At 34.0% G+C, this 26,024-nt stretch overlaps 1 protein-coding gene across 1 annotated transcript in view; it reads left to right on the top strand.

The window, feature by feature from the left end:
• The window catches only part of LOC122503879 (ubiquitin-protein ligase E3B), a 52,468-nt gene that overhangs the window by 7,293 nt on the left and 19,151 nt on the right, over window positions 1–26,024 (top strand). Inside the window, exons 4-11 of the mRNA XM_043614632.1 lie at window positions 2,567–2,758; window positions 3,069–3,260; window positions 3,347–3,536; window positions 3,768–4,007; window positions 4,116–4,284; window positions 4,360–4,478; window positions 20,974–21,089; window positions 25,349–25,551. Coding sequence (XP_043470567.1) covers window positions 2,567–2,758; window positions 3,069–3,260; window positions 3,347–3,536; window positions 3,768–4,007; window positions 4,116–4,284; window positions 4,360–4,478; window positions 20,974–21,089; window positions 25,349–25,551 — 1,421 coding nt within the window. The remainder of the gene's footprint in view (window positions 1–2,566; window positions 2,759–3,068; window positions 3,261–3,346; window positions 3,537–3,767; window positions 4,008–4,115; window positions 4,285–4,359; window positions 4,479–20,973; window positions 21,090–25,348; window positions 25,552–26,024) is intronic.

Genomic DNA, 26,024 nt, shown 5'->3' with positions numbered 1-26,024 from the left:
AATATTGATAAAATTAATCGGTATTTGGTATTATAAACTCGTTTGGGTCCAGAGAAGACGATTGCATATCATCAGACTTAAAAATTAATAATTGTTTAATAATATTTAATTGTTATTAATGACCTACCAGCAATCATTTTTCTGGAAAATTTCAAATTGTTAAAAATCTTTAATTACCAATAAAAAAAATATATATAATTCAAATATTTTAAAAATACTCCGCGAAAATATTACTAGATACTAGTACTTTTAAATACAACTACTTACTTTAAATTTTGCAACTTTGCGAAAATAGGGGGGGGGGGCACTTCAGGAATTTTTATTCAAAACAGTGGAACAAAAAATGGGTTACCGTTAGTTAATGTTTTGGATAAAATTATTCGATTTTTCTCAATTTTTTCACACTACTCCGCAAAATATTATATTTTTTTATAAGTTTTGAAAAAAGATCTATAAAAAATTTATTTCCCTTGCAACTTAAATAACACGTTAACGCTAAAACATCTTTTTTTTACTTTCAGTGATTCCTACAGTAGGTGTCAACTTCGAATTACTTAATAAATCATCAAATGTTATTAAATGATTGACAATGTAATTTCTGGCTTCCGTTTTATAATCATTATATACCTTTACTTGACTGTTCGGGAAATAAACAATTCGAACTAATTTACTAATTTTAATTTGTGTTAAACATTGGGCTTCATTTTCTAATAATGGTTCGAAATTTTTTACTTCGAAATCTGATTCGCGTACAGTTATAAATGGAGGATTTCTCGCATCCTTATGAGGTTTATATAAGCTTCAACAGTCTCAATTACTTCAGTTTTTTTTCTTTTGTCCGTACATCCCAAAATTTCGATCACACGAACAATATGAAAGTCCACGAACGGGATAAACATGTTCGACTTCGATTTATAATTTGGAGAAAGTAATGAAAAAAAAGATAAAACTAAATAATTTTTGTTTTGTCCTGGACAATTGTCTGAAAATAAAAATATTTCGTCGTAATAATCAATTGCGAATTCTTTTTTAATCGTGTCCCAAATTAAGTTGCAAACAGTGTTGTAACCTTTTTTCATACTTCCTTCTACAAAGAAGTACATGTAACTGCGCTTGTGGTCACCGAAAACATGTACATTAATAATATTCAAACACAGAAATCTTTTATAATATTGGTCATTCACTGGGATTTTCGGAAATGATAAATTTTTACCAAAGTCAAATTCAAGACATAAAACATTTTTCTTTTAATTCTTTATAATGATTGACTCTTTTTTTATGATCTGTCATTTCATCACTCATCTGCAAGCTACTTTTCTCGAATTCGAAGCATGTATTACAAAAGTCCGTTCCTGGTTTCGAAAAAGTGAAGTCAACGTCAACGTTGTAATTAAAACATTGACAGTACGTGTTTTCATCAATAGGTGGATTTTTATTTCCCGTTATTGCTGCATAATAATCTAAAAACAAGGAATACAACTTTTTAAAATTTAACTCTGAATTTTCAAAGTATTTTAAAGAAGTTTCCTCCCGCCTCTAATGCGATGCCGAATGTGGAATAGAATTTCAATGTTCCTGTATTAATTCTTTTACATCTTCATTTTATTCGTTGCAGAATAATTCAACCTTCTCATGAGTCCACTAAGAAACAAATTTTGTGAATTATAGTTTCCACATTTGTAAAATTGTTAAAACGATTCTGCTTGCTCTGACTCTCGAATATGATCATCCATACTTATTATCTACACGGCGACTCGATAGCGTGCCACGCGCAATTTGTTAAAACTTCAATATTTTCTAAACTTTTCAATAAAACAATTTGAAATTTCCCAGAAAACATCTTTATACATTGAAAAACAAATGTCTCACTGAAAGTTCACAAGAAAATGTGATTGCTGGTAGGTCATTAATAACAATTAAATATTATTAAACAATTATTAATTTTTAAGTCTTTTGATATGCAATCGTCTTCTCTGGACCCAAACGAGTTTGTAATACCAAATACCGATTAATTTTATCAATATTTGTCTCAACTACGAGGATTTATGTTTTAAAATTGAATGGAAAATTAAAATTTGTTACTTTTTTGCACTTACTATTTAAACTAATTGTTCTACAAAAAAATTCAAAGGAAAAAAGATGCGCCTCTTTATTTTCTATAATGTAGCACTTTTTAAAATTCAAAATTTCAAATTTTAATTTTATCGGCATTTGGAACGTTCAACTGACAATACAGCGTGCAGCCGAGCGTCTCGGTGAGTTCTTCTTCCCATCCGCTTAATATATACAATGCCCAAACTCGGACATTCTTAGTCGGAGACTAAGAATGAATATGGAAAATAAATAAAAGTAGAAAGAGTTATATATCCTGCACATTATATGAAATTACATTGAAAGTACTTAACATTAAGTATTTACAAATTTTTAAATAGTTTCAAACCGTTTAGAAAAATTTGTTAAAAAATCAATTGAAACATTTATTATGATTGTTGTAGTTTATTATCTATTTTCTTGAATTATTTAATGCTTTTACTAATATTGCTATTTGTAATTGAAATAATTTCAGGCTCTCTTGGTGAGAAGTTTGGCGAGAGAAAGTATTACGTTGACACCTGTTGAATTAACAGCCGTTATTACGTTAACGTTCAGGCCTCTGATTTCTTCTCAAATGTCTGATAAATTAGTTTCATTGTTTTTAATAAACATCCTCAGCGTTCCTTCTTTGATTTATCATTTAAATAAAGAAGAATTCGATAAGGTAAGAACGTAAGAATTTATTTGAAGCTTTTTAGATTTTTTAGACATAATTTATATGTTTGGTTGTATTTTCAAAATCTGATGTAAGGTTCGAAATGAGCGACGAAATGAATTTTTGGGAACGTCGTCCCCAATATTGTTTTACATTGTAAATTTTTTTAATATTAATGTATTTTTTAATGGGTTTTTATTTCAAACTAATTTTCAATTGATTAAATATATTTCAAGTTAAACTAACATTTAATTAAATCAATTCAATAAATAATGATAATAATTAAAAAAATTTTAAATAATAATTTTTTCATTGGCAGTGCATCTCATTATTTAAGACACATAGTCTTCTGTCAAGAAGTTTAGATTTATTAAATTCTGAGCAAAATTTAAGGATAGTTTTTAACGCTCTTGAAGGGAACTATGCGTTATGCCTGTTAGCAAATTTAATTCAGTTAGCAACTATCGAAAAGGAAGAAGTTTTAAAAGAGGCCTACTTTCCATCTTTCACGGTATATATTTTATCTTGATAAATATTTAGTATGTATTCATTAGCTTCTTTCAAGAAATTCTGTATTTTCTTCCTTTTTGTCTTTAGTTTGTGGTAACAAAGATGCTGGAGGCTTGTCAACAATATGTGGTTGCGAAGAAAAGTAATTTAACAAGTTGGCATCCAATTCTCGGATGGTTTGCTCAAAAAATTGATCCATCACTTCCGGGAGTTATTCCATTTGTTAAACTACAATTATCTGAACTTTGGACTGGAAAAATTGTAACTCAATTGATCGGTAATTAAGTTTTATGTTCAAATTTTTGTTTCTTTTTCATTGTTGAAAACTTCAATTTAAGAGGATTAAGATTTGATCATTTTATTCATAATAGCTGAAATGTTTGTCGTACTTTATATTCTATTCGTAAAAACCATTTTATTAGAAAGAAAATTTTTACTTCTTTTCATATCAATATATCATTTTTTTATATTCTGAAATATTAATTCTGCTTTTTGAATGAAAAAATAGGCCAGCCATTAATGGAACTTGTTGAGAATGAATCTCCACCACAATTGGAGCAACAAAGCATCTCAGTGGGTACTAATATTTTTGTTCGAGCTTTCCTCGAAGCGAGGACAAACAGAACAAATAGCAATAAAAACTATCGTAAGCTAGGAAGTCCTGAAACGACGAAAATAGCTTTGATATGTTCACTTTATCAGACTGCTCTTGACACACTAACTGGAATTAAATTTGATATTTTAATAGGTAAATAAATATTTATAGAAACTATTTTGATCAAAAAATAAATATGTAAGCAAATAAATGATAAGAAAAGTAAAATTATTAGTTACTTGATGACTTTTATTTATTCAGGTTTAAGCAGTGGTAAACTTTTATATCACATGTGGCTCTTTTTGGGAACTCTTGGTCCTCATTGTGGTTTGAAGGCATTCCTCGATTTATTAGCAGCTAATACAAAATGTACAGCTCCAGAATTTCACATGCTGATATTATTTTGTGACTGTATGACAAATTATATTGCGTGCGTATTTCTGATTTTATACGCCTGTAAATTTTCAATTCCTAAATGGAAATTCATGTATTATGCAATTTTCAGGCTGCTAGACGATATGAATATGTATGAGACACAAGATCCTTTTAAACTTTCGGATTTTATTACGATGTCGTATTTCCTCAACCAGTTTCTTTATAAAGCAGTTCTCAACAACTTATTCGGTAAGTCTAATAGACATAAGAAATATAGGGACGTAGTTGACGGTCTTACTTTAGAATGCACTGAGAGGCCTTTGGGTCTGCAGCAGATTTTCGATAGGCTGCTGCTGACCATTCCGTTGGTATTGTGAATTTTGATTGGCTAAAACTCTAAATTGACAGTTTTTCTGCTCGGTCATTTGAAACCAAGCATCAAATGATTCAAGCATCAATTTAGATTTCAGACAATTAAAATTCACAATTGAGGGTCCCTATCAAAGAACTGATTATAATTTTTTTAAGCTCAAAATCATTGCCCTGTAAGTCAAAAATTAAACTGTTTTTAATCCCAATTTTTTAAAAAACATTTATTTGGTAAATCTTTATATAAATACGAAATTTTTTCAAGAAATTAAAATTTTAAATCCTTTTTTTATTTAGAGGTCGAGAATTTTGAGTCTCAAAAACTTATAACCGGTTCTTTGATAGGGACCCTCAATTTCACTCACCAATCAACCACGTTTGCCATTTTCACAACACTGCCAACATGAACGTCGGAAACGAGTAATATAACTGTTACATAACATTGTTATAGAACTGTGTCATAAGCATAATTCAGAATTATTCTGTAACTAACTTGTAACTATGTTCTAGAACTCTGTTACAATAAGGTTATATAACAGATCTGCAACTAGTTTGCAACAGGGTCAAATGTTAAAAAAAAAATCAAAGTTGGTCATGGGTCTATTCATTTTTATGAAACTTGGTATAAATGTAGTGCTTTATGACAGAAGATTTTAGCAAAAAAAGATTTTTTAAAATTTTCAAAATTGTGTATTTTACCGGGCATCAAACATAAAAGTACATTTTTTTAACTAAGCAGAAGTAAAACAAGATTTGTTTTACTATAAATCAGTTGCGAAGAGGGTTCCCGCGAAAAGACATCCTTAATATCACCAAGTACTTGTCTCGCATCCGAAAGGATGAGGACTCTTGGAGTACCAATTCTCTTGGCATATAGAATAGCTGATAGTATAGCATACGCCTCAGTCGAGTAAGCAGATGTTGACTCCTGAAGAGCCACCCCAAACCTATAGTTAGACTCAGGGATATAAAATGCACTGCCGGAGAAAGATGCGTTAACCCCGAAAACCGATCCATCAGTAAAGATGGAAGTGAATCCTGGAAAGTTTTCCAGCTGTATAGATGTAAGAGTATTTGCAGGTGAAATCCCATCTTCCTATTTCTCCTGAAATAAATTCAGTCGAATATCCAGATCCATAGTTATCATTTCCCATTTGTGATCATAATCCGCAGGTCTATTGGTTCTAAACATAGATTCCAAAGCTTCACGCATAGATTCAAAGGTACGCAACAATGGAGATCTAGCAATGGTCACGGGCATACGACAAGCAGAAGAGCGTATTTTTCCAGACAACAAAACCAACTTAGGGATCAAAGGGTTAAAACGCCAAGCATAATTTCTAATAATGAAACGTTGAGTAAGCAGCTTCCTTCTGCAAGATAAAGGAATCTCCTTTACCTCCGATAGCAATACAGGGATTGGGGTGGTGCTCATGACACCAAGGGCAACCATCAAAGCGGAATTCTGGACCCTGTCCAAACCAGCAAGAGCTGAGACATTTGTCGACCAATAAAGTTGACATCCCAATTTCAGATACGCACAGATCAAACCCCTATATACCATCAAAGCCAAGACCGGGACAGCTCCCCAACTAACCTTTGAGATAACTTTAAGAACATTTATTGCTCTGTAGGCTCGTGAAATATTCTCTCTTATATGGGGAATCCAGGAAAGTCTAGAATCCAAAATTATTCCCAGATATTGATCTCGGATGCACCAATCACTCTTGTATTATCGACATCCTTAAAAACATTTTCAAGATCAACCTTTTTAGAGGAAAACGGACAAAATATACATTTTGCTGGTGAGATCCTTAAGCCCCTCTGCAGTAGTCAATTCGACAATGGAATCACCGCCGCCTCAAGCAAATTCTTCGCCTGGCCAACATCTCCACCTCTAGTCCTCTAGCATATAACAAAAGGTCATCCGGGTATTGTGTGGCTCTAACGTGTACCCGGAAGGTTGTACCAATTTCTATTAGATATAAATTGAAAAGTATGGGCTCCACAGGTTCTACCCTCTACTGAGTTAGGGAAGAAAAGATCCCTTCTCTCAGTAAGAGAAGCGACAAAATCCACAATGCGTCCCGGAACATTCAATTGGCGCAATTTTTCATTTAAAATTAATGGTCGAACGTTGTTAAATACCCCCTATATATCTATAGCCAAGGCAAGTGTGACACATCCCTGACCGAAACCCTGCAGAATGTCCGTCACCACCGTTAACACACAGTCCAAAGAAGAGCGTTTGCGACGAAAACCAAACTGGAAATTTGGGATTATATTGTTCTGTTCAATGAAGTTCTCCAATCTGCGTTGAATCATTGTCTCCATAAGTCTGGAGAGAACTGACGTGAGGGAGATGGGTTTGAAACGCTTTCCGCCAGGGTTTGGAAGAAAGATTACTCTAGTATTTCTCCAAGATTCAGGGAAAAGAGAGCGCAAAAAATACATTAAACAACTTCAAACAAAAATATTGAGCCTTCTATGATAAGGCTCTCAACCACTCCTATATGACGTAGTCCGTGCCCGGAGCAGATTTGACGTTACCCCGCATTAAAGCAGCACGAAACTCCTGCCAAGAAAGAGGAGAGTTATAGATATTATTATCGTCAACAGAAGAGCAACGTGGTATTTGGACAGGAGGAACCTCCTCACAAACCAATTCATCCTGAATCGGGGACCCCTGGGACCACTCTTTAAGGATCTCACAACAGACCATGTTTTAGAAAGGCCAACATCTGGGGTGAGTTTCCTGTTGCTAAGAAACCACTTGACCTCCATATCCACTTTTCTCGCCTCTTTCTCATTTTCCTTCGATTGATCTGTCCAATAAGCCCTGTTAGCTTCCCTCCTCTTCCTAATCGCATCATCACACTCCTCATTCCACAATAACGGGCGTGATTTACAAAATTTTGAGTTCCTAGATGGAAGAAAACCTCCAGAGGCTTCAACCGCTCTCATCATTCCAACAACGAAGGTGTCATAAACCCTCTCAGGATCCTCACCCAAATCCAATGAATTAGACAAATCAGGTATAATTTCGCCGACCTAGTGCTGGAAGAGAGACCAGTCGACCTTCCTTACATTATATCTAATTGAGGATGCTGTGCATAAGTTTGGATCACAGGATAGCGAAGAGGTAATCAAAACATAATCCGATCCAAAATTGTCGCCGGCAGGGTTGCGTAGTTACTCGTAACTCAGAGTTTTTGACGTAATTTACGTAAAAAACGTATAAAATGTATAAAACTAAACCAAGATGGCGTATTGAAATGAAAAATTTGAAAACACTAGGAACATAAACTTCACAATTCCTTGTTTACAAATTAATAATTATTATCTTATTCTGTTTGGTTGATGATGAGAGAATTGACGAATTCTAAAAAAGGAGGAGAAATTCCATGGAAGGATTTAAAGTTTGAACGACAAAAAGTTGAATCAAAACATGTATCCAAGTGTTTAAATTGTTTTAAAGTATTGCAAAATATAAGTTATGATCGTCTCGTAGGACAATCTGTCGTTACACTGTAAAAAATGATTTTTTGAGAATTTACTAATGAATAGTAAGGTCACAAGGATTACTGTGAGTTGACAATGTTGGACTTAGTTTGAAAGCAAACAATTTGAAATAAAGCGACGTCTAACGTTGTAATTTTACAAAAAACGTTGAAATATTACAAAGAATTTGTAAGATTACAACGTCTGACGTGACTCGAAATATGTTCTACGCCCAACGTTGTAACCTTACAAATTTTTTGTAATATTACAACGTTAGACGTCGCTTTATTCCAAATTGTTTGCTTTCAAACTACGTCCAACATTGTCAATTCACAGAAATCCTTGTAACCTTACAATTCATTAGTTAATTCTCAAAAAATCTTTTTTTAGAGTGTATGAGACACGTGGATACAAGCACTACAAAAGGTTATGTTTATATATGTCAGAATTTGACCACATATTGAAAAGGTAAATTACTTTTTGTAGAAAACTATTGACGTATATTACGTGCGTAAAATACGTATAAAACTCTATGTAATTTACGTGGTGTATATTACGTGCGCAACCCTGGTCGCCGGTCACTTCCCAAGAAAATAGATGCTGATTTTCAGAAAGAGTGAAGATTAAATCCAAATTAGAATGACTACGATGATCAAACGCTGAAAACGTTGGAAGCGAGTCATTAAAAACGACAAAGCCTTGATCCGCATGAAAGATGTCTACCTCTTGATTTTGAATGGGCCTCTCCCCAAGATTCATGGATAGCATTAAAGTCAACACACACAATCGGAAACGAATAGGTGTTGATAAGGTCGAAGATTGTCAGCCAATCATCAAATTCAGTGTGCACATTGGGTGGACAGTACACCAAAAGAAAGAAAACCAACCCCAAATCAGTTTCCACATTCATGGCCAAAAGATCAATCTCTCCTCCACACAGGATTGGTACCATCCCCAACTTAATCTTCAAACCATCCCTAGACAGAATACGAACCCCACGACCTCTTCCAACAATTCAATCAGATCTATGAGCTTATTAAAATTCAATTCTGACGTGAGCCATGTTTCAGATATGCATATTACATCCAATCGATAGGTAAATAAAATTGATTCCACCTCTGCTTTTTTATGTACTACGCTATTGGTATTCCAAAGACCCCATGTAAGATTGTGTTGTGTCATTTGACAAATGAAATAAAAATAAAATTATAATAAGGCAAGATTAAACTGGAATTAAGTAAAACAAAAATAACTAAGGATGTAAAAAACAAGAACATCCAATAAACAAAACAGACAAAACAGTGTCAATTCGAACCAAAATAATCCAAGGGTCAAAAATTATGATCGGGGACGAAAAGTCCCAAAAAAGAAAAAAATCCCTCATATATCCATATCCACCAGAGACGTGTTTTTTGAGCACTCAGCCGACTTGGAATGCGCCGATAATAATTTATCGGAGGAATCCGAATCAGGAATCTCTGCAATGTCATTATAACAACAAAAATTCTCATACCTGATCCTCATTACTTTGAACTCAAAAGCACATACGGGACAATCCTTCGAGGAGGCAAGATGGCTGCCACCACAATTTGAGCATAAGGCAGGCTTTAATTTATTAAGATAATCTTCCTCCTTATAGAAATCTGCACAGACAACGCAAATCGGTCTCGAACTCCTACATTATCTCGTTATATGTCTAAACCTATGACAATTGTAACACCTCTTAGGTGGAGGAATAATTTGATTTCCAAAACCTGCGGACGAAAGGAACGATCCAACAAATCAAAAATATCTCCCGCACCCAAGTCAATATCAACATCTCCGACCAAAATACGACGATTAAAAAGAGAAGAAGGGAAAAAGGCTTTAAGACCTTTTTCTACCAAAATTGGAGAGTCAACGAGGATGTTGGCATCTTGCCATTCACTACAGAAAACCTTAAGTTGATTCTGACCATTTGGGGTAATTCTCTTATGACCTAAGATGATGCTACTTATCAAAATGCCCATTGCGATTTTCTTCATTTTACCCACATTTCTATTTGGATCCAACGATTTAAGCTGAGTCTAGAATGAGAGAAAATGTTCATAGATATAGGTATACCACAGCATGCTTTAGTATACCTATAGCTATGAACATAAATGCGCACCTTTTCTCAATGTAGACTCACCTTCAATGAGAAGAATAAATGGGGGAGGGCATTTATAACTGAATCTTTCCATAACCTCTGAAGATGTTCTCTTCAAAAGAAAATATTCGGTGGTATTTGTCTCGGGAAAGTGAGAAATAGAATTATCGGCGCTTATCACAACACCAGCATTTAAAGCCCTATTAGTTGTTAATTGGGCTTGTAAAATACTCTGATGTGAGTTTTGAGAGGATTGTTCTGATTCATTAGTTGGAGGGGGAGGGCTGGGTGGCTTCTCACTACCTGAAGTATTAGTTTTGGTCTTTTTATGTGATTTATCACCCAGTTTATTGATAGCACCAGATAACAATTGTCTTTTTTTCACAATTATAAGTGTGTTTTAAGATAATGTGCGAATTCTGGGGGTTTGATGTGAAGGAATTATCCTGAACCAAACGAGGAGGCAATGTTGTTGGCATTGGATTTCGGAATCCACCCGATTTTCCAGTGGAAGACATGGTATTGATTAGGAACGACAACCTAAAAATCACAAATACAATGTACTATCCACAACAAAAAAATATAAATATTTAATAAAGCCAAAATAAAACCAACAATTTATAATTAATCTCGTATGTATCTTTATCATATCTTTTTTATATGTATCTGACAAACTCTATCAAAAAAGTAACTTGAAATTTTGAACAACTGAGGGAACTTCACGCCCCCGTCCAAAATTTCAAATTAAATTTAGAAATTCATGTACATTTCAGAGATTAACGTTGGAAGAAAATCGTTCATTATAATGAGGTTCTTCAACTCAATTGCCTCCAAGAGTCTTTTTCCTGCTTTGTTTAGAATATAAGGTGAGAAATAGGGAGTGTGGGCGTTAAAATTGCCCATAATCATCAATTGTGCATTATCAGGGATGTTTGCAAATAGCTGGTTCCAAAATTCTAGTGTTATGTTTGCAGAAGGCAGTGAATATATAGAGATCACAATAATGGGACCTTGAGATGAGTAAAGTTTAATCGCAGCCAAGTCCGTGACAGTATTCCACGGGCAAACCAAGTTGTCCAGCTCAAATGTATCGTTATCAGGATTATTCGAGGTTGATGGAGGTCCAGTGGGGATGGATTCTTCGGAAATCCTCCGTTGATCATCAACACGTCCAGAATTCGAAGGAGCTGCTTCTTTTTGATTTTGAATTTGAGTTTTAAATTTGCCTAGAGCTCTGACTCTGGCCCTCGCCTCAGCATCTAAAAGATTATGAATATAACGTTCTTTCATTACCTCAAATTCATTCTTATACGCCGGACACGTACTTGAAGAAGCTTTGTGATTTCCACCACAATTAATGCAGAAATCCTGTGATGCAGGTTTTGTACAGGATTCAGGAGAATGAGATTGTCCACAATGTTCGCAGATCTTGGTCGATGTTCTACATTGAGATGCGTCATGTCCAAACCTTTGGCATCTGTAGCATCTTTTTGGGATTGGAATTGAAGGAGTAACAAAGACCCGTGCACTCTACGAATAAAAGAATCTAGGGACAGTCGTTGAGCGAAACGTTAGATAAATATCCGTGAGAGTGCCATCCGCCTTTGATCTTCTGCGTCTGGCAGAGATCATAATTGCCTGCGTATCGGGGTCCATGTTATCTATGATATCTGAAACTGATAATTCTTTATTAACATGGATAAAGCCTTTTTCAAACGCAATTGAATCAGGGATATATAATCTATAACCTTCACTTTTAAGAGTTTGCGATGTTAACAAGGTGTTAGCATTTATGGCCTGGAGACAAAAAAATTTGATTCCTTCCAGATACGTATATGCGTCTATCCCCTTGAATTATTCCTGCAATTTTCTTCCCGATCGCCAGTGGATCATAATTACCAATGTTGCGATTAGGTTGAGCAGACTCCATAATGACCAAGAAAGGACCTTCTGTGTCAAGGGTGTATTGAATTACGAAGTTGTTAGAATTTGATTTCCAGAAGATTTCGGGATTTCGATGATCTGTATCCTCTTGTGCACGAATGAATGTAGTATCCGTATTCTCTCTCCTGTCCCTTTCCTTCCGAGGAGTAGGTGTAGATGCCCTTTGTTCGAATTTCTCTTCCACCTGTGTGTCAGTTGGTTGCATTAATGAGCATTTGTTTCCAAGGTCGTCTTCCATATCCATGGTTTCTCCCCTAGTCTTTTTCCTGTTTGGTCCCCTGTTGGAGCCCTGTAAGGAATTGTTAAGCAAGGGTGAAAGGGAAAGATCTCTCTTACCTGTAGTTGATCCGTCACCTTGCATAGATGATTCTTCTATTTCTCTTTGTTGAAGGACTCTTTCCTTCAAATTCTCGATTACCTCCCGGATTCTCTCATCAACTGAAATGTTCAATAGCGATAGTGATGTGGATGAAGAACACGATGAGCCAGGTCTAGGGGAAGCCTGTCTCGAGCTTTGGATCTGGCCATGAATATATCTAAAATTTTGTCTGAATTTTCTCGGTGGGGGAGATTAGAATTTCCTTTTTTCATAGTTTTGTCTGTGCAATCTTAGTTAATTTTCAAAACAAAACCAGGCACAGCTAGGACAAACGAGAGAGCAGGTAAAAAATACTGTGGATTGTATGTGTAAATTTCAATAGAAGGAAAAGAGTAAACAAACATAATCATAATCAATATAAAAGTGCAAAGCAATTCAATTCGTGCGCGTTCCTTAATGACTAATTAATATAATACCTTTATGTGCACAGTGAAGAAAAAATCGATTTCCACACACATTTAATATTTACTTAAACCATGTGATAACAATCACACATTATACCAGCTAGTTTCCATTTCCTTTTTTTTTATTTTTTAAAAGATTCAATAGAGCAATTCCACGGGTAGTGATCTGAAGAATTTTTGATGATCTCGTCGATTTCAACGAAACTTTCTGGATTTGTTCTTTGCTATGTGTAGAATTTATATCCAAAAAACATTTTCAAAAATTTTCAAAAATTTTTGAGATATCTCTTATTCAAAATTTTGGTCATTTTTTCAAAAAAAGCATATAACTTTTTTTCATTTTATTCGATTGAGACTGGTTTTTTTTTCTACAATACTCACAATAAGATGCAGTTTCAAGAAAAAAATAGTTCATAAAAAAAAATTTTTTTTGATAAAAGAAATTAAAAAAAAAATTTTGAATTAATTTTTTCCAAAAAGTACCATCTCTTTTACAAATTTTTTTTTTATAGTTGTTGGTTATGATCTTACAAACAATTGCATATAAGTTTCATAATGGACCAACAATAACTTTACGAGGAAAAAAATAAATTGCTCCGCGCAGCATCGCGGCGTGTATCGTCCAGCGCGGTTCTGGTAAGACACTACACCAACACTACCTTAGTGGTTTACCAGAACCGCGCTGGGCGATACACGCCGCGATGCCGCGCGGAGCAATTTTCAAATAAATCCTATTGATTTTCAATTTTTTCATCCGACATTTTTAGATTTGCAATTTTGACTTCAGATTCAAATTCAGCGACCCAAAAAAACCCCCGAGAAACAAGGTTCAAGTAAATCCTATTGATTTTTATTTTTTTTTCGACATTTTGAATTTTGCAATTTTTACTTCGGATTCGTAATGAGCGACCCCAAAATTCCTTATATACCAAGTGTGGTTGAAATCGAATCGGTGGAAATAATTCGGACTTTAAAGGGTTAAACTATAAAATGCCTTTTTAGCCTTTTCGATTTGAATTTTGACATGTTTACAATAATTTAATTTATCGTCTAGCCAAATATCCAAGTACTTTATTATAAAATTGTGAATTAGTGCGATAGGGTTTTCCGTCTTATCGGTAATTAAAAAGGTTCTCCATTCATCCGCGTTTTTACTTTTTTTGTTTCCTACAGAGCGGAATATAATTGTTTCACACTTGTCTATATTGGCTGTTAGATGCCAAGAGTCAAAGTAATCTAATATTTTTTAAAAATGTTTTGTAGGGAAGACTAGGTGCAGTGGTTACAATTTTGATAAAATCAGTTACAGTGATTAGAGTTTAACTCTAATTTGTTTTGTTATACAATTAAATCAAAGGTATATTATCTAGTTTTAAAAGGCCATAATTGATTTAGCTCTATATCTATTATTTAATTAACTAGAAGCATTTGAGTGACAGCGTGTAAATTGTAACAACTTCACAAAGTAAATGTCGGTTGTTACAATACCAAGAATCATCTATAACATTTCTAAATTGAAGACAAATAATTTCTTATCACAACTTTTATTAATTATTCATAATTTTTGACTCAACGTAATAGTGCGTGACAGTATCATAGAGATGGCAGCACTAATATTGTTTCGTAGATAGGATTTGTTAGTCGTAGATAGTAATTACGGTTGCTAATGCTCGCGTCAGCCCATGCTTTCAAGATTTGGGGGAAAGAAAAGTATTCCCCACATACTTCTTCCCAAATGATAATGATATATATAAAAAAAATGATAACAATATAAAAATTATATATAAAAAAATAACAATTGTAAATAATTGTAAAAATGTCGATAATACTGAAAGTTACAAATAAAGATAATAAATTTTAATAAAATTTTAAAATGATTACGTAATTATCACATTTTTGCATGGATGAAAATAATATCTAATTAAAATGTATAAATAAACATCTATCTTATTTTGTAGAAGAAACATATTCCTTTTTTTATCTCTAAAAATATAATACTATTCGGTTTTTCGCGATCACACATGCAAATCATATTTTAAAATTAACATTTTTCTTTCGTGAATATGTTCCTAAATTTGCTGGTTTGTTGAAATTGAAATTTATGGGATCGTTTACTAAAGTCGGTGCAACATCAAGATGCCAGGACGATGCTTGGTTTTCTGCCGAGCTACTCTGACCTTCTTTAACAAAATTATTTACTGGAACATTATTTACATTATCCTCTGTCTCTCGTAAAAAATAAGCAGGCTTGAGCAATTCGACAGAAACATTACGTGACGAACCATTTACGTCAATTTGAAAAACGCGGTCCGAATTACGCTTTATGACTCGATGAGGCCCAGAATAAGGTGGTTCCAATGATTTTTTATATGTCCGGCGCGCAAAAATACATGAGAACATGTATACAAGTCTTTAAACACGAATGCTCTCTTTTTATGTCGGTTCTCGACTGGAATAGGCTTGACCTCTCTCATCGTCTCACGAAATTCCTCAAGAAAAATGTGAGGATCAGAGGAAAAGTTGTCATTCACCACGAATTCGCCAGGAATACGAATTGTGGTACCGTATAGAAATTCAGCAGGAAAACAACCACAATCCATCACATTTGATCTCAGCCCGAGGAGAACCGTGGGAAGTATACGAGTCCATTCGCGAGTGGCGTGGCACATGATGGCAGCTTTAAATGTTCTATGCCAACGTTCTATAATGACATTTGAGGCAGGATGGTAAGGAGTAGTGCGAATTCGCTGGCAACCAATGAATTTAAGTAGAGCCTGAAAAAGCGAAGATTCGAACTGACTGCCCTGATCAGTGGTAATTGTCTCAGGAAAACCAATGCGAGAAACCCATTGTTCATGAAGGCACGAATGACTGTTGTTGCTTCGATATTTTGCATAGGGATTGCCTCAGGACACCGTGAAAATCGATCAATTATGGTCAAACAATATTTGAATCCAGAATCGACGGGAAGGGGGCCAACAATGTCTATATGCACTTGCAGAAAGCGAGATTCGGGGGCCGATAATCTGCGACGGAATAAGACCAACATACCTAGATGTTTTGGAACGCTGACAATCGAGACAATTTTTACACAAGCGAGAAATATTCTTATGCATATTTGGCCATACATATTTTTTGCGTATAACACGATCCGTAACTTTAGCACCTGGGTGTGCTGGAGAGTGTAACAATCGAAAGACACGATCACGCTAAGAAACGGGAACAAAAGGACGCAGGACTTCGCCTGAAAGATCACAAAAAATGAAATCATTCTCTCGACCAAACATGATTTTTTTTAAATTCAATGAAGTATTTTTACTTTCCAGAAAGGTCTTTAACTCCGGACAACTACTCTGTGCCTTAGCAAACTTAGCCAAGGTGATCTCGGAAGGAAACAAGATGGCATCAACAATGCATTAGACAACAACAACCACATTCTCAGGTCCAGAGATATATTCAACTTTTGTGGTAAATTGTAACAAAAACGATAATTGATTTAACTGTCGAGGCGATGCCTTGTCAAGTCGTTGTTCAAACACATAAACAAGGGGTTTATGGTCAGTAACGGTTATTAAGCGCGTCTCAGCATTGGCAGAAGGATGAGAAAGTAATGTGGCGTTAGCAAGCTCACACTTGACTCGATCGAAAGCTCCCTCGGAAACCGAATCCCAGGGAATAACGCGCTTGTCGTTCTTGCGTGAATCTCGAAGGAAATTGTTGAGTGGAGCTTGAATTTGGGCAGCATGTTTAATGCTTCGTCGATAAAAATTAACGAGACCCAGGAATCGACGAAGTTCGACGATTAGTCTTGGGACGCGAGAAATCAACTACTGCTTTAACCTTTTCAGATGTTGTCCAATGCCCTTGCCATCCACCAAGTATTCCAAAAAATCGAGTTCGGACCTACCAAAAGGACATTTTTCCAAGTTGAGATGGAGATGGAATTTTTTTTTGGCGTGTGAAAATCTCATGAAGGTGACGCTCATGTTCGACAACAGAGGAAGAAGCAATGAGTATGTCATCAACGTAGGCAAAGACGTAATCCAAATCTCCAAGAGCCCTAGAAATATAGCGCTGGAATGTTTGACCAGCATTGCGCAGTCCATAGGTCATAACTGTAAATTCAAATAACCCAAAAGGGGTGATGACGGCTGTTTTTTGAATATCCTCTGAGGTTACGGGTATTTGATTGTATGCCTGATGCAGGTCCAATTTGGTGATGGTCTAGTGATTTCTGGAAACTTCGACAATATATTTGCGAGTGGTAAAGATGGCTCCAATAATTGGATACGGTGTTGCTACTTAACAGAAATCCCATGAAATGTCGCGTCTAAGACCGAGATTTAAATTTAAATGTTTTGTTTCTAATGTGGAAATTCGCGTATTATTTACTGCGTAAAGGACAAGTTCAGAAGGTTCATGATTTTTCGAATCAGATGCTGGTATTAATGACACGTCTGATCCTAAATCGATCAGAAATACTAAACCCGATTTGCGGTCTCTGATGTGGAGAGGCTTTGATGACTTATCCGATCCGAGGGTCTCAACTCGAAACGGCTCAATTAGTTCTCCGGATTTCCCCTATTCTTCTTTCAAGAACACGGAGCTATGCACTTTGACGCCGATTTTGCAAACTTTTTATGATACCAACATTATTATTACACTTTATTAGACAATAGCCCATATACATATACAGAGTCCAACTTGAGACAAAAAAGTGAATTAAAGTAAATATACATGAAAATTGAAACCATATAAAAAATAATACAGAACGATATATACGGTTTTAAAAAGTAGGTTAAATTCAAGTTAAAAGTATTATCAAAGTTACCTAAAAGTGGCCAGTCAAAAAAATAAAAATTGTAAATTTTACATCTTGAGCACATGTGTATTCTGTCAGAAAGTGCCAGGAAACTGAGAACCAGGAAACTGAGAATTTGGTCATTTTTCGTCTAAAAAATTGAAAAATTACGCTTAATAACAAAATAAAGCATACTGGTCAACAGGGAATAAGGTTCTACGACACCTCGAGCAACAAAAGTATAAAAACATAAAATATTTTTTTTAAAAATGCGTGGTATACTAAAGCATGCTGTGGTATATCTATAGCGAGACGCATGCTTACATGGAAAAAAAAGTACGTGAATCCTTCCTTGAAAGTGCTTGACTTTTGGATAGGACACAAAATACAATGCTGTATCATATACTTTTTATTAGAAAATATAGAAAAGTCCTAGAGTTATATAAATTTCATTTAGCATAATTCTCATTTGACATAGAATATACTTGACATAAATTTCATTTGGTATAAATTCCATTTAACATAATTTTCATTTGACATAAAGTTCACTTGATATCAATTTCATTTGACGGATAAGTCATTACCCATAATTCTCATTTGACATAAAATTCAGATGTCATAGATTTCATCTTACATAAAGATCATTTGACATAGAAATATAGGCGCGAATTTCAAAATTGGCGAATCACAATGTTGTTGATAATATCTAATTGGTTACTTTTAAAATTGGCGCCGATATTTTTATGTAAAATGATTTTTATGTCAAATGAGAATCATGTTAAATGGCATTTATGCTAAATGAAATTTATATAAATTTAATTTTACGTTAAATAATAATTATGTTAAATGACATTCACGTCAAATGAAATTTATGTCAAGCTAATTTTATGTCTAATGATATTTATGTCAAATGAGAATTACGTTAAATGACATTTATGCCAAATGAAATTGATGTCAAATGAATTTTATAACAAATAAAATTTACGTTAAATGAATTTAATGTCAAAAGAAATTTGTGTTAAATGATTTTTATGTCAATAGAAATTTATGTTACATAATTTTTATGTCAAATGGGAATTAAGTTATCTGAGTTGTGTGTAACATAATATTTCGGTTTAATGAATTCTATGACAAATGATATTTATGTTAAATGGTTTTTGTGTGCAATGAAATTTATGTCGAATAATGTGCATATTATGTGAATTTTATGTTAAGTAGTTTTATATCAAATAACTATTTGGTCAAAAAAGATTTCGGGAATAAGGCTGCGGTTACACCTCTGCAGGCAGCCTGCCTGCCTGCAGGTTGTCATGGTAACATACAAGAGTAAGAGAGTCAGTGACTTCAAACTTCTCCCTTACTCTCGTTGCTCCTGCCTGCGCAGGCAGGCAGCCTGCAGAGGTGTAACCGCAGCTTAAGCATGCGTCTCATCTATAGCTATGAACATCGATGCACACCTTCTCACATTGTAAACTCTGCTTTACGCATACTGAATTCCTCGCACTCAACGCTTAGCTATCAACTTAGCAACGGTTGCTAAGGTTCGCGTCAGCTCATGCTTTCTGAAGATCTGAGGGGAGCGGAAAGTAATCTCTACATATCAACAGAACTTCAGACACTAACACAATAAAGCTTTCTTAGCAGGCTTTCTTAGCACCGCATCCCACTTCTGAATTGTTAGGATGGTTTTGTTTCAATTAAAAGTCTTTTATTTAATAGAATAATATAAGAAATAATATTTATTGGGTCAGAATTTCTCAAACGGATCACCTAAAATTAAAAAATTTTCTTCTTGAACCAAAATATTTTTTTGACACTTAATATGGGAACATTCCCTCAACATCACCATGGAATATTTCTTTGACGTCATATCACCGCCCAGTTAAAAAATCCTTTACTGCATCCTGACGGGGTCCTTTAAGGTTCCTGTACAGGAACCCTGATGGATCCTCCAGGGATCCTTCGCAGTATCCTGATAGGATCCGTTGCAGGATATTGGAATAAGGATCCCATACAGGTTCCAGTACAGGAACATTAGCTATCAATGTTTCATGTATAGGTTCCTATACAAGAACACTTGCATTATCCTACACATAACAATTTTTAATTTTTAAGATGCTAAGGAACATTCAGCATCTATATACTAAATATTTCGATATGTGCGGGTCCTAAAACACAGCTGGACAGAAAAATGTACAGCGCATTCGATAAACTCAAAGAAAACTACTGCGCAGGAGATTAAAAAAGTTCATAAATTAATTGAGAAAACCATGGATTACTTACACACAAATACCTACAATTTATAAAGGTGCAAGTGTTCCTGTATAGTGTATACAAACCTTTACATGAAACATTGATACCAATGTTCCTGCACTGGAACCTGTAAGAGACCCTTGTTCCAATATCCTGCAACGGATCCTGACAGGAACCTATGTAGGATACTGTAAGTCAGGGTTCATGTACAGGATCTTTAAAAGATCCCTTCAGGATCTTCAGGGATTTTTAGCTGGGCGTGGAAGGCGGACGTGTTAATATTACTTTAAGATCCCTGGAACCTAATATCATCTTAAACCAGAAAATTATATATGAAGAAATTCAAGCTACTGAAACGCCTACACAGCACCGAAGTTTTCCTGAAACTTGACAACACCTCGCCTAGCGAGGTTAGAAACATTGATTGGCAATGTTCATGGAAGAATGTGTGAATTAATGTGTAAATTATTTACTCGATTATTCTCGCATAGAAAACGATATTTTTATTATCCTGCGAGCGAATTCTTTTGTCATGAAAATGCGGATCATTTCCCTATATTTTTATGAATAAGACGGTTAATATTTTGTATCAGAAGTATGTTCCTTATGTCTTCGGAGTTTCTGATTACGAAACAGAACTTTGTTTTCAGAAATTCTAAAAACGGCGAATCTAATTTGATCTTATCTAAAAATTCAGTAAATGGGGCTAATCTTTGTCTCTCGGGTGTAAGGATTGTTGACGCTGATTACGAATTCGCTGTTAGTTTCAGAAATTCAAAATAAAGTATGTAATATGGCGAAAGAGAAATTTAAAAACCTATCTATTTCGTATCTGTGGTTTTTTAAATAATTTTCTGATTTTGGCCATTAATAGATGAAAACGTGAATGATGAAGGGAAAACAGACCATTTTCTATTAGTAATTCTGAAATGGACTAATTTTTGTTTTGCTTTATTTCTTTACAGATGGAAAATCAGTGATTAATAATCCATTATTTACATCATTGCATACTTTACTTATGACAATATATAGAAGGGACTGTAGAAGGACTTTTTGTCCAGAGGGTCACTGGTTGGCAAAGTTAAGTATAATTATTAACTTTCTTAAAGTTTTAAATATTTTTCTCACATTGTTTTTTAAAATAGAAAAAATCAAAAAATTTTATTTTTTATACACTGATTTCTACGAAGAAAATTAAGAGTGTTGGAAGGTCTCCGAAATTTCTAGGTTATGTGAGACCTCCCATTATCGCCCTACAAAATACGGCTATGATTGTTTCAAATGACATGAAATAGGTAAAGAAACCTTTTCCAACTAATTTTTATTTGAACACTGCCATTTTTTAGAAAATATGCCAATATACAATGGGTAAGCATTTTCTAAATGTATGTGGAAAGATTTTTTAAATTCATGCTAAAACGCGATTGTAAAATGAAAAATTGGAAAGTAATGTAATGACAGGCTGCAAGAAGTGCTCTACAGCCAATCACCAGTTTCTGCATGGATTTAAACAATCTTTTGGATTATTGTAATTTAGAAGATACGTTTGCCGGTTTTTGTAAAAAGTGTCTGAGTTCAGAGAAAAATGAGTTGAAAAATGTTTGTTTACTTATTTCACGTCATTTAAATAAGTTAGTGCCATATTCTGTTGGCCGATAATCGGAGGTCTCACGTAATCTCGAAAATTCAGAGGCATTCCCTACTAAAAATAAAATCACAAAACGACAGAAATTTAGTCAGAATCTCTGACGTTTTTAGGCTGCATTTGTTACGATTGCAGCCACAGAACGTCAGGCTTGAGTCATGTTAAATCAGAAAGCTTCAAAAGTAGTCAGGTTTTTTATACAAAGTCGACACCCTTTTTTACCTGGAAAAAGGTCAACTGACCGTCATAAAATTGAAGGAAAATCTTTTTATTTGTTTATATTCATATTTATTTAAACATTATACTTGTTTTTCATCGACTTAGAATACATCTAACAATTATGCTCTTATTATGTATGCAATATATCCTTTAGAACTTAAATTCAAAAATGATATCCATTTTTATTTATCAATTACGGTTTTTGAGATACGTTACAGTTTTCTTAAAAAAATGTTTTTTATAATAAATTTTAGATATTTGTAATTGTGGAGATTTCTAGATTTTGAATTTATATTCATTTTACTTGAAATTTTAAAAATGCAAAACTTTTGAGCAATAAAAATTAGGTTAGAAACCCGAACCTCGTAACAATAGACCCGCGATTCTATTGTGAAAAAAGGGCTACGCACAAATTTCAAGTTTTAACGATACTTTACATTTACCGACTATATTTCGGTGAGGGGCTGTAAATAAAAAAAAGATTTCAATAATCACAATCCATAAACATCAGGATTCAACAGGAGCATAAAAAACCCTTTAGTCAGAATTAACCAAAAGCTTCAGGAAACGTCAAAGTAGTCACAAAACATCAAAATTTCTGACGTTTTCTCTTTATTCCTGATTTTATTTTTAGCAGGGTTGTGCCAAAAATATGCGCCCACATCGATGACACTTATGAGTGTTCATTTGCCCTCACCACACATATTGAAATATAAATTTACTATAATTTTAACACGCTTTCATAAATTTATATTTAATTCCTTTAAATATAATCGTTCTCTTAACTTTATAAATTTAGCTTTGCTAAGTGCTTTAGTAAATATATCTGCTATATTATTTTCAAATTCAACTTTTACAATATCAATAAAACCCTTTTCATAATTTTTATTCATCTATAGTGATATTGTACCTTTATGTGTTTTGAATTTTTTGTGAAATTTCCGAATTTAGAACTGATTATTGTTCCGGAGTTGTCTTCATACAATTTTATAACTGAGTTCTGTTTGTGTGATTTCCAGAAAATGACGTTTCCAAATAATTGAATAACAATCCAAGGTAGACTTTCGGTCTACAATGTCACTCACCCAATCTGCGTCGACAAAACAATCCACTATATCACAATTTTCGTCTATTTTAAATCTTTTATTGACTACAGGTATTTTAAGACACGTAGTGCATACTTGTAATGAGTATCGTTGTAACAATTTTGGTACCTGCTTAAGTAATTTACACTGAACGCTATGTCCGGCTTAGTACCAGTGCTTATGAACAACATCTCTAGCATGCATCTCTAGCCTGTATCGGTTGGCCTTCCGATTTACTATTGTCCTCTTAGTGACCCTTTTTTTCGACATTTTTTTCGTACCTACCGACAGGTTCATACAACTGATTAAAAGAGTTATTATTTACACTCATTTTTCTCTTTTAATTTGTACATAAATTGATTTGTTTCTTTTGCATTTTCGATTGCTGAGTCTGTAAAAAAATTTTTTGCAAAATAGATTTTACATTACTCAAATGGGGAATACTTTATTTGTCAGAAATTTTTTATTGCTTTATTCTAAGATTTTTTTTGGACAAGCTATAAGCATTGAAAGTGACGGGCCAACACTTTTGAATCCGACTTTAGTTATGGATGCTGTATGCGAACAGCAACCTACAGTTCTTAAACCATTGGCACATTCACACGCATAACGTTTCATCCCAGAGACGCCAATACTGTTAGGAATATTTCCGATGAAGCACCTATATACCTTTCTAGAAATGTGAAGTTACTGTACTTGAATTTTCAAAATATTCGACTGCTCTTTGACTACTTGAAAATTAATTTTTCCATCTTCATTCATCATTTCTGCGATATATGATATCGCTTGCGATAGTTGGTATGTATCTGTAAATAATATTTTCAAGTCAGTTTCGGTCATTTCTAGCAAATCTAAAACATCTGCGGACGAAATGTTCTGAAATGGCATTTTCTTGCGATAGCAACCTTTTTTCAGCCTCTTTTGCTAACGTGTTTTCTGTATATTTTTTATTTTTCATTCTTGAAACAATTTCATCACACAAATCCACATCTGACTCTAATTTTTTCCCGAATTGATTATTATCTAAGAATGACGCGATTCTAAAATAAACTCCAATACAAAGAAACAATTTGTTGTCAATGATGTTAGTCAAAAGTCTGTACTTTTTCTTTACATTACCATGTTCTGCTTCAACAGCATAACGCAGTTTTGTGAAACGTGAATCGTTCGATGCAAGAGTTGTTAATGTTTTCTTTTACCTTTAAGTGCTGGCATAAAAACTTTAAATCCTTGTTCCCCTAAAAAGCTTTTAACATCTCGAAAACCCGATTAAGAAAAAAATAATCTCCTTTTTGCATTAACTTAGACAAACCATTAGGATCCTCCAGCACTTCCTTCATTATTGTAGCATCGTTCATGTTAGCTGTGTTAGGTCCGAGGGGCTGTTTTCACCGATCTGCCTGAACTGAGTTCAGCAATAGCCACCTCTGTGTCCCTGCTCTTTCTGAATCTCCTTCAGTAAAGAGTATAGGTCCGGGTGATGTTTGAAACGAGTAAGGCAAATCTATTGTGCCAGCTTTCACTTATGTTGTTGGGTTTGTGAGACCCTCGTAAACCTGCTTCGTGTTGGTTCCATATACGTATCTCGCTAAAGTAATCCAAGACTGGACGAAGTTCTTGCGGTGCATTTGGAACGAGTTCTTGAAAAGATGCCTGTACATCCTCAGGCGGCACGAATGCGAGAGCAAACATCATGTGGGTGAACGTTTTCAGGTCGCCATAAGCAGCATTATTGTAAGCCCCTTGAAGACCTACAGCTAGGATACGACGACCCACCGACTGGCCCAAATGGAAAAAAACAACAGGAGAATACTGCACGGGGAAAAACCATGTTGTAAAAATATCGTTTCTGGAAAGAAAAAATCCGATTTCTTTTGTATAACTGAAAAATATGAGAAACTTATAAGAATGATCACAAACGATGATTTCAAAAGGCATCAAATTTTTTACTGATCATAAAGATGAAGCAAAATATTCATGTAATAAACATCTGTATTTATAACAATCATGCATCTCTCATCTTGTTTTCTTTTATGAAAGTAGAGATTCTTGAATGCAACACTAACTAAAAATTTTATATTCTACAAATATTGTTTTAAAAAAAGTTTAAAGTATTTTTTTTAATTCTATTCAATATATGAATTTTCTAAAAAACAATATCTAACTTTCTGCAGACAATGGTGTTGCCTGAGAGTGTTAAAAAATTCATATTATGCTTTTTCGAGTTCTATAACATCTATGTAAAATTAAATTATGCGGTTTAAGAAATAAGTTACGAAATCGAGTTTTAGAAATGAGACTGTAATGCACTGTTTTACACTTTTTATAATTTATTAATTAGATTTTTTATTAATTGTAACTAAAAATTAATTTATTGAATTTTTTTAACAGGAGGTTAGAGTTTCCGGATTCCTTGCTGATCTCGAAAAAGGGCGGAGAGGAGCAGCGCTACTTCTTTCTAAAATGCCTCACGTTATACCTCACTCTGAAAGAATTGTACTCTTTAGAAAACACATAGCTGATGAAAAAGCAGTGCTTGGCTTGACCGAAAGTGCCTGTAATAGTCCTCCTTCGACTTTGATTTCAGTTCACAGGTAATTAATTATTATTTGATTATTATTGTTGGTACCTTGAGATTATCAATATTAATGACTGATTTCCTATATATCCTTTCTACATTTGCTTTTCTGCTTCTCTATTTCCTACTCGCATTAAAAAATTTAACTTATAAAACTCAAACTTACATTGTTTATTTAATCATCAAATGTTATTTTAAAATTTAATGATAGTTTAGCAATTAGGAGAATGCATTTCTTATTGTTAGTATGTTGAGGGGGAAATAAGTCACAAAAAATAAAACAACTGACCCATGCTTTTCTAATTTTTCCACTATAAAAAATTATAATGGACATCATTTCTATCATCGAAGTTCATCCAATTTTAATGCAGTTTGCAAGTACAGCGTTTGCTAAAAAATTTTCGATAATAATTATAAAAACTTTCGAAAACATTTACCGAATGCATAATGTGAACAAAATTTTACAGTCTGAAAGTAATTACTCATGTA

The sequence above is a fragment of the Leptopilina heterotoma genome, unplaced genomic scaffold, assembly GCF_015476425.1.
Source record: "Leptopilina heterotoma isolate Lh14 unplaced genomic scaffold, ASM1547642v1 Lhet_272, whole genome shotgun sequence".
Taxonomy (NCBI): Eukaryota; Metazoa; Arthropoda; class Insecta; order Hymenoptera; family Figitidae; genus Leptopilina; species Leptopilina heterotoma.
The sequence above is the reverse complement of the archived record's forward strand: the minus strand, read 5'-3'. Positions and strand labels throughout refer to the sequence as shown.